At 45.4% G+C, this 10,056-nt stretch overlaps 1 protein-coding gene across 4 annotated transcripts in view; it reads left to right on the top strand.

The window, feature by feature from the left end:
- Nucleotides 1–212: 212 nt before the first annotated feature.
- LOC137372719 (dihydropyrimidine dehydrogenase [NADP(+)]-like) overlaps nt 213–10,056 on the top strand; it is an 823,566-nt gene continuing 813,722 nt past the window's right edge. For 3 of the 4 annotated variants that reach the window (XM_068036861.1, XM_068036862.1, XM_068036863.1), the window contains exon 1: nt 213–391. In XM_068036861.1, coding sequence (XP_067892962.1) covers nt 353–391 — 39 coding nt within the window. In that variant the 5' untranslated portion in view covers nt 213–352. The remainder of the gene's footprint in view (nt 392–10,056) is intronic. The other variant, XM_068036859.1, reaches the window with a different exon arrangement.

The raw sequence follows: 10,056 nt of genomic DNA, 5'->3' as shown, positions 1-10,056 counted from the left end.
TCACTGACCTGAAACGTTAACTCTGCTTCTCTCTCCACAGATGCTGCCAGACCTGCTGAGTATTTCCAGCGTTTCTTGTTTTGATATCTTTTCTGTTATTTGTTTTTTTTAAATTTGAAGTACAAAAATTAGGACTTTCCCTCCCCCGCCCCCGCCCCCCTTGCAAACGCCTATAAGGCGTTTCTTGTGCTTTGGACTGCGGTTCAACACTGCCTCCCTTCAATAAACTGCCTGACCCTGACATTCCGGATTCAGTCACAACTGCAACGTCGTTCGCTGCCGACTGAGATCAGGAAAACTATTTCCTTACAAGTGTTTTTCTCGTGATCCGGTTCGCTTCCTAAATATCACAATGTCCCGAATGCTGAGCATTGATTTGCCAGATATTGAGGTATGACTACTCTGATTTATAAATAGTTGCACTTCGATCTCGTAATTGTTTTTGTCTTGCGTACAAAGTTTTGAGTTCCTGCAATAGTGAAGTGTCCACTTTGTTACCGAAAGTTTAGGTGCACGATCAAACAAATGCTTTGATCGGACAGAATAATATCAGATCCGATGTGTTCTGTTGACTTCTTATATCCCAACTCAGTTCCCTGTGTGTTGAATGTCTTGTTCTGTTGATAAGAGTAGGATTTGACTATATTTTTGACTTTTACCTCTGGAGTCTCCCAAGGATCTCACCCTGGCTCCCACCTATTTCCCATGTACGTGCTGTCCCTTGGCGACATCATCCTAAAACACAATGTCGGGTTCCGCATGTACATTGACGAGGCCCAGCTCCAACCCCGACACTCTTCTTGACCCCCTTCCCTGCCTGTGTGTTGTCAGCCTGCTTGTCTGACATCCACTTTTGGATGAGCTGCAATTTCCTTGGGTTAAATACTGGGAGGACAAAAGCCATTGGCTGGGATTTTGCCGGATATTTGAGGTAAGCCCCTCAATGCTGTGACCCCACAACCCTTACCCCTGTCTCACATCTCCGTGCTGCAAAAGGCACTTTCTTCACAGTGCTATTAACTCCAGGATCCAAATTTCATTACTGACAAGCGTCGGCAATGCGCGCCCCGCCCCCCCCCCCCCGCGCCAAATCCCCCAACCCACTGCTAAAGTCCAAAACTGATCCAGGGCTGCAAAATGTCAGCACCCGTTCCACAAGCCAGTCAAAAATCAGGACCTCAATTCTGTCAAACTCTGGAACCACTCTCACTCTGTGGAGATTTGCATGTTAAAATGCCAACAGATTGTTGTGAAATGTCTATTTAAACTGGTTTAATTTTTGACTGTGAACGGAATGATAACATTATGGAGAACGTGGTTCCTGGTTGTGACCTCGGTTTTCTTGCTCTTTCCAGTTCCAAAGTTAAATATTTTTCAAATTAAACTGTAGCTAGTATTCATAGAAATTATCTGAACAGGCAAGGCTTTAACCATGAATAAGTCATCTGTGTTATTTATTAAACTATCCAATCAGTGAAATCATAACTGTCCACTCTACTGTCCTTTGAACTAAATATGCATGTTACTGACGTACTGCATGGTGTAAAAAACGTTTATTATTTGAAGCAATTTCTTTTGAACCATGAATTTATCCATTCCATTTGTTGTTTAATGAATTCCAAAATACCTCAGTACATAAACTGAAGCTATCATGGGGGCTGAAAAAAATTGGTCAATTGTTATTCCTGAGTCAAAGTTTTGAGTTGTCCATAGCTTTAACAGCACTATAAATGGATTAGAGTAAATGCAGTTTGAGAGAATGTATTCATGGAGACATTTATTTTTTACTAACAAATGTCTGCATTCAATTACAAAATAAACTGTAGTTATTGTAAGATTTCTGTCTTCATGAGTAAGTACAGTTGAAATACTCAGCATTAAGCACACCAGGTTAAGTATACTATAACAAGATAGAGCTTAACAACTTTCTACTCTGCTTGAGCAGTATGTTTTTTTCAGCTCTGATGAAGAGGACCCCCTCATCCCACTTATTATAACAGCTTTGTATTTTAAAGGAGGTCAAGACTTGGGTTCATGAGCTCCTTTTGAAGCCTCTGGTATTTTGTGTGAAGAACATATTTGGAAGCCTTGACTTTTTAAGATTTTTTCTGGGCCTGCAGAACAGAAGAAGGCTGTTTTTAGCTCTAAATCAACCAATCGGGGAGCACTGACTTGTTCAGTAGTCTGGAACATGCCTTTATCAGTGCTTCAGGTCTGGGATTACCTGAAGATTTCAAGCTTCAAGTGAGCTGAGTGAGAGTATAGGGAGAACTTGCACTTTTTGTGTACTTGTTTCTGTTTAATCATGTATATCTGGCCCGAGGTCCAAGAGATTGAATATCCATGTACATTAGCAGCGGTAGTATAGCCACATCTATCTATTGGTACAGTTGATGCAATACTCCAGCTGATCCTGGCCCTCAAAATAGTTTCCATTTTCTTAAAGCCATACTTGATAGCATTTTTAAGAAATGAATTCCATATTTTTTGATAAATGGGTTACTTGGGGCAACATCAGAGTCATTAGTGTAGGTTAAAAGAAATCTTCATTGTCCCAGTGACAAATTTCTAGCCTCAGTGCTTTACTCCAACATTGATAAGGGACTTCTTTTAATCATATTCTTCCTACAAAATGGCATGCTGGGTACCATCTGTATGTCTTTCCATGATTACTAATTTGTTAACTCAATCACTTTTTAAAAAAATGTTTAATTGGATCTTAACTAAACTTGATGAGGTGTTTCTGTTCATCAGACATGATTACTTCACAATTTTATAGAAGAGTAATTGAAAACCACATATGCAAATGCGTGAAGAAAAAACCATAAGCATTTTACAAAATTTAAGTGTTTGATTTTTCCTATAACGAAATGCCCAAGTATTCATCAATAAATAAGACGGACTTAGGTAGGATTTGTCGTTTGACAAACTAGTGGAGACCTTGGTACTGCAATTCATTCCCAAACCATTACAATTCTTACTACATTACAAAACATATCTAAGCCTGTCATTGTCGAGTGGCAATAATCAGCTCAGAAAAATCAGTTTGATTACTATTTCTGTTTGCCAGTTGATTATACAATACTTGCTGAGAATCCTGTCCTATGATGGAGGAGATGTTAAGCCTCTCATCTGCTTGCACACTTCCGATGTTCAAGACTCTGTGGCATTGAAGAGCAAGAAACTTCCCCGGTCTTCTGGTCAATATTATGTCAATGAATATCATAACATAAAAAGAAATGTATTGCTTATTCAGAATCATAGGCAGGAATTTTACCAGCGGGAAGGGTGGTAAAAAGACGACGAAAAGGTGTTGGGAGGGAAGCCCGGAGTTTTTATGTCGCGAGTGGATATTACCAAAAGCAGCTGGGGTGGCGGAAGGAGGTCACGCCGGAACACGCCGGGAAGGTAATTAAGCCTGTTAAACAGCGATTTTTGCCAGGATTTAAAAAAATTTATGACGGGCGCACGGGGTCAAGGAGCTTCAGAGCTTCGCCAGCGATAACAAAGTGGAAGCTCTTTGGAGGGTCAAGTCCAGCTGCGGTTGGCAGCTATTGTGAGAGGTGCATAGCTTCATAGGGTGTGTGAAACTGAGTAGACAGAGGTGGTAGCAATAGGGAGCACAGACAAACCTCTGGCTAACGCAGCAGAAGCATTCTGCTTGAGTGTCCTCTGTGATTTGGCCCTTGTATGTACAGAGTTGAAGGGGTGGGAGGCCAGGAAAACTGAGTGCAGCTATTTGCCATGGGCCTTATTCACTCAGGCTTTTGAGACCTCCAGTGAGGAGGAGCATCAGAGAGGGAGAGAGCTGGAACCATTGGGAGTGGGGCAGTAGCACCCAGAGGGGGAACAGGATCAGGAGGCTGGAAGGGGGCACAGATGAGGAGGGCGCAGAGGAGCACGCAGCCAGCCTCCTGCACACCGTTGGTGACTAAACTTCCTGCAAACATCAGAGCAGTATCGTTGCTGAACACTGCGCCTCTCCACGGAGGTGGTCACCGAGTTGTGAGCCATGATGGAGGATGAGCTAAGCCCTATGGGGAACCCAATGCCTGTCGCGTTGATAATCAGCATGGCGCTAAATTTCTATGCCTCAGGATCATTCCAGGGATCTTCAGGAGATATCTGTGGGATCTCCCAGTCTGTGGTTCATCAATGCATCAAGATGGTTACCAATGCCATCTTCAAAAGGGTCAGCCAGTACATGTGCTTTCACACTGATCCAGACAGTCAGGCTGAGAGGGCTATCACTGGATTCCTCCAGGGACAGGGTGTTATTGACTGCAGGCAGGTGGCCATCAAGGCTCCCACAGGCCAGGCAGCAGGTTTCATAAATAGGAACAATGTATGCTCAATGTACAATTGGTCTGCAAGCACTGCAAACAGATCCTTCAGGTCTGTGCAAGGGTTCCAGGAAGCTGTCACGACACCTACATAAGATCATCAGATTTTAAGTTACAGACCAAAAGGAACATGAGAAGCAGATTTGTTGCTGATGTACAATGATGACTGCACAATGCTCAACACCATTCGCACCTCCTCGGATATTGAAGGAGCCCATGTAGAAATGCAGCAAGACCTGGACAATATCTAGGCTTGGGCTGATCAGTGGCACGTAACATTCACGCCAGACAAGTGCCAGGCAATGACCATCTCAAACAAGAGAGAATCTAACCATCTCCCTTTGACATTCAATGGCACTATGATCACTGAATCCCTCCACTATCAACTTCCTGGGGGTTACCATTGACCAGAAACTGAACTGGAGTAGCCATATAAATACCGTGGCTACAAGAGCAGGTCAGAGGCTGGGAATCCTGCGGCAAGTAAACCACCTCCTGACTCCCCAAAGCCTGTCCACCATCTACAAGGCACATGTCAGGAGCGTGTTGGAATTCTCTCCACTTGCCTGGATGGGTGCAGCTCCAACAACACTCAAGAAGCTCGACACCATCCAGGACCGAGCAGCCTGCTTGATTGGCACCCCATTCACATACATTCACTCCCTCCACCACCAATGCACAGTGGCAGCAGTGTGTACCATCTATAATATGCACGGCAGCAATGTACCAATGCTCCTTCGACAGCACCTTCCAAACCTGCGATCTCTGCCACCTAGAAGAACAAGGGCAACAGATATGTAGGAACACCAGCACCTGCAATTTCCCCTCCATGCCACACACCATCCTGACTTGGAACTATATCACCGTTCCTTCACTGTTGCTGGGTCAAAATCCTGGAACTCTCTTCCTAACAGCACAGTGTGTGTACCTACCCGATATGGACTGCAGCAGTTCAAGAAGGTGGCTTACCACCACCTTCTCAAGGGCAATTAGGAATGGGCAATAAATGCTGTCCTAGCCAGTGACGCCACACCCCATGAACAAAAAAAAATAAGGATTTCGCGAATCGTGGTGGTGTGCTGCACTTTGCACAACCTGGCGCTACAGAGTGCAGAAGCTTTGAACAATGAGGACATCCTGGAGTGCGATGTCTCCTCTGAGGATGAGGTGACGGAGGGAGATGGTGACCAAGCACACCAAAATGAAGACCCCGAGGGACAGCAGGCAAGGTGCTATGAGATAGGTGCAAGGAAGGCTCGCGACTGACTAATATAGGTTCGTTTCACACCCAGTCAGTCCAATAGATCCTTCACATTTTGCAGACTTGTTGCCATTTCTGTAATGGTCTCACCATTTCCCTGAACCCATCATCACATAAGGCAACAACATGGGAAATGCATTGACCTCATCCAGTGTGGTCCATCCCATCACACCCTTTGTGGGAGCCAATGACCTGTTAATGGCCAAGTCATGTTTAAAAACGTAAAGGGTTCTTCTAGTGGTGTACAATCTCAAAATTCACTGAAGGTGACATCTAATATCAAAATATAAATCAGAAACCCAAGTGCAGCTAGGTGGTCGTTTTCATGTGCTTGTAGGTGCCCCTGTGTGGTGTGCCCCCTGCGCTGTCAGCTGAGGAGGAGTTTGGCTGCTGACCTTTCTAATCCATGGCTCTCGATGACCATCGCGGTTGTCCTCTGGTAGCCTGAGGCCTTGAGGGCCCTGGCATATTGAACTGTGAACTGTGAGGATAGTGGAAAGCTACAAGAGGACATAGACAGGTTGGTGGAATGGGCGAACAAATGACACATGAAATTTAATGCAGAGAAGTGTGAAGTAATACATTTTAGTAGGAACAAAGAGAAGAAACAACTAAAATTAAAGGGTAACATTCTAAAGGGGTGCAGGAGCAGAGGGACCTGGGGTTATAGGTGCACAAATCATTGACAGTAGCAAGGCAAGTTGAGAAAGTGGTTAATAAAGCATTTGGGATCCTGGGCTTTATAAGTAGGGGCATAGAGTGCAAAAGCAAGGAAGTTATGATAAACCTGTATAAAACACTGTTTCGACCTCAACTGTTGTCAGTTCTGGGCACCACACTTTCGGACAGATGTGATGGCATTAGAGAGGGTGCAGAAAAGATTCATGAAAATAGTTCCAGGGATGAGGGACTTCAGTTACGTGAATAGATTGGAGAAGCTGGGCTGTTCTCCTTGGAGAAGAGAAAATAAAATTTGATTTCATGAGGGGTCTGGGCAGAGTAGACAGGGAGAAACTGTTCCTTTTGGTGGAAGGATCAAGAACCAGACTGTACCAATTTAAGGTTTTTGGCAAAAGAAGCAACAGTGCCATGAAAAACATTTATTTTACGCAGTGAGTGCTTAGGATTTGGAATGCGCTGCCTGAGAATGTGGTGGAGGCAGATTCAGTCATGGCTTTCAAAAGAGAATTGAATAATCATCTGAAGAGAAAAAATTTGCAGGGCTTTGGGGAAAAAGTAGGGGTTTGAGACGAGGTGAGTTGTTCTCGCAAAGAGCCATCCCAGATATGATGGGCCAAATGGCCGCCTCCTGTGCTGTAACAATTTTATAATTCTATGACTTCCCGTTGAAGTGAGAGTATCTGCACTGGTGGAGGGTGTGAGAGAATGAAGTCTCCTCCTCCTCCTCAGTGATGGAGGGCTATCGCTCAGGTTCGGCAACTGGCTACTCTTGTCCATGAGCTGCAAGTGATGAGAGGGAAATGCGTGTTCCAATACTTATTTCTGACTGCTTATCATCTGGAGCTCTGTGAGCAATGGTGCACACATGAGCACTATGCTTTGTGATTGCTAGAGGGTCTCCTGTGCCCATCCATTAGGCCACTCACTCTCATGGGGCTCCACACCCGCCTCACCATCCACAATAGCCTGGCCTGCCTCCATGTCTCCCAGCTCCAATGCCCCTTCCTTTATGAGCATGAGGATAGCCACGTAGGCCATGCCATCTCTGGTTTTTAACTCTTCCCTTGTACTATGAACTCTCTTCGCCTGCAAGCACAGAAATTCCCATTGTTACTCACCCATCAAAGAGACACACAACTGCTATGTTGGTGGCAACTAACTGTTCATCATGATGCCACAGGCATTACTTCTGCATGTGGCCAAACAGTACTGGCCATGCAGAATTCACCTCTGCCTGACCGGGAGCCTGCAGAGAGAGATTAATGTGCATCCTTCATCCAATGCTGGTGCCTGGGCATCTCTACTAACTGGATGGGCGACCCCTTCTCCAATCTCATATTCTTCTTCAATCACATGCAAGGCTGCAAGCTTAATATTATGCGCTGCACTCTCCTTGCCAGAATGCATCAGGTCATTGACCCTTTTTCGGCACTGCAGCTAGGTATGGGGGACAACGACTGCTGACCTCCTCTGCTATCTCCATCCAGGCCTGCTTGGTTTGGCGAGCCAATCTCCTCCTGCCAGCTCGATGTAACAGGACTTCTGTCTGTGCCCTTACAGCCTGGAGGAGCACCTGTAGGGGGACATTGTTCAATCTTGGAGTGACCCTTGATCTACCTTTGGCCATGTCTTCACTTTGTGCTGCTGCCAGTACTCCCTCACTGCTTCCTCCGGGGCTGTTGCATTATCATGTGCTGCTGGCTGCCTTTTAAACATGGCGCCAGCGTTTCAGGATCTGGAACTTCCCTCCACCTGCGCCACCTAACGGGCTGGCTCTCCTGCCTTCCAGCTGTAATTGGAGAATATCACAATGGCAAGTCAGGCCCCCATCTGCGCAGCCACACAATCTGCTTTCACTCCCAGTGGGGGGACTTGCTTGCTTTGGTTAAAATCTCAGCCATTGAATCTTACAGCACAGAAGGGGGTCACTTGGCCCATCATGCCTGTGCTAGCTCTTTGAAAGAGCTGTTCAATTTAGTCCCACACCCTGGGTGGAATTTCGTGTGCCCCAAGGGTGTGGGTTGTGAGGTGTGGGGGGCCTGTAGAATCAGGATGCGAGGTTAGGGGACGAGTGCCTGTCGCCTTCCCGATGCCATGCAATTTTAAAAGCGGCGGGGAAGGTCGAGAATGGCCTATCCACCCAGAGGCCAATTGAGGCCCTTAAATGGCCAATTAAAGGCCACTCAAGTGCCTCTTCCTGCTGCCACTAGCAGAATGCCAGCGATGGGGGGCCTTCCTCTGCGTGGGGACACCACCCAATAAAAGCTGGTGGCCTCCCTGCAGTCTCGGAGGGGGTAAGGGGGCCATTCTAATTGGGCGCCCTGTGGCCCACAGAGGGCACCCCCAGCAGCAAGGACCGCCCCTGCTGAAACACCACCCCATGCCCTCACCAACAACCAATCACACCCACCGCTCGCTGGGGCCTGGGTGACTGGGCCTGGCGACCTCGACCCCACTCATCTGGGTACCATGGCAGCATCCATGATGTTGTTCCTGGCTGAAGGTAGCCCCAGCAGTGGCCACCAAGCATATTCCCGTACAGAGAAATGATAGAGCATCCAAAGCTAGAGCTCCCTGGATGACGAAGGATATCAAAGTTAAAATGAGACAGATATAAGTTTTATGACAAATATCAGACAAAGAGTACAATTGAAATCCAGCTGATTTGGCCTGTGAAAGTATTCTTTTAATGCAAAGAATACCCACCAAAATTGAACCTGAGGACAGTACATACAGTTGATCCAAGTGAGGGGAAAAGAACACAAAATAAAAATAACTAGGCACTCAAAAACACCAAGGAAGAATAATGGCGAGCATGAATTTATTTCAGTTCAAATATGAATGCAAATGCTGTGCAACTACAATAATGCCCTCCAATTGGCTGGCAGCTCTGGGAGGCGGGATCTTAGCCCTTTAAGGGATGAGACTCTTGACACCAGGCAGCTAATTGCCACCACTACCTGCATTAAACTCGGCCCCCCACTCCCCCATTTTTGCCACACAGCGCTGAAAATCAGTTCTCTTCAAGTACATGTCTCATTGCCTTTTGAAAATATTTTTGGAATCTGATTCCACTATCTTTTTTCAGATAATGCATTCTAAACTCTATTAAATATCTCCTCATTTCCCCTCTAGTTCTTTTGCTAATTATTTTCAATCCATGGCCTCTAGTTACCAACCTCCTTGTCAGTGGAAACTGTTTCTCCCTATTTACTCCATCAAAACCCCTCATAATTTTGAATACCTCTATTAGGTCCCCCCTTAGCCTTCTCTGCTCTAAGAAGAACAATCCCAATTTCTCTAATCTAGCCTCATAACTGAAGTCTCTCATTCCTGGTGTTTTCCTGGTAAAGCTTCTCTGTACTCTGTCCAAGGCCTAAAATGTGTGATTCTCAGAATTGTACTTAATCCAGTTGAGGCCTAACCAGTGATTTGTAAAAGCTTAGCATGACGTCTTTGTTTTTGTATTCAGTGCACCTTTTTAGAAACCAAGTATTCCATATGCTTTTTTAACTGCCTTATCAACTTGCTCTGCCACCTTTCAAGAATTTGTACCCTAGGTCCTTTTGCTCTTGAACCCCCTCAAAATAGTAGCACTTAGATTATATTGCCTCTCCATGTTAATTCTTTCAAAGTATATAATTTCACATTTATCTACATTGAATTGCAACTTAAATGTGTCCATCCATTTCAGCAATCTGTCAACATCCTCTTAAAGTCTGCTACTATCTTACTCACTCTTTACGACATTACCAAGTTTTGTATCATCAG

Source organism: Heterodontus francisci, chromosome 8, assembly GCF_036365525.1.
Source record: "Heterodontus francisci isolate sHetFra1 chromosome 8, sHetFra1.hap1, whole genome shotgun sequence".
NCBI lineage: Eukaryota > Metazoa > Chordata > Chondrichthyes > Heterodontiformes > Heterodontidae > Heterodontus > Heterodontus francisci.
Note: the sequence above shows the minus strand (reverse complement) of the source record. Positions and strands in the feature narration are given on the sequence as shown.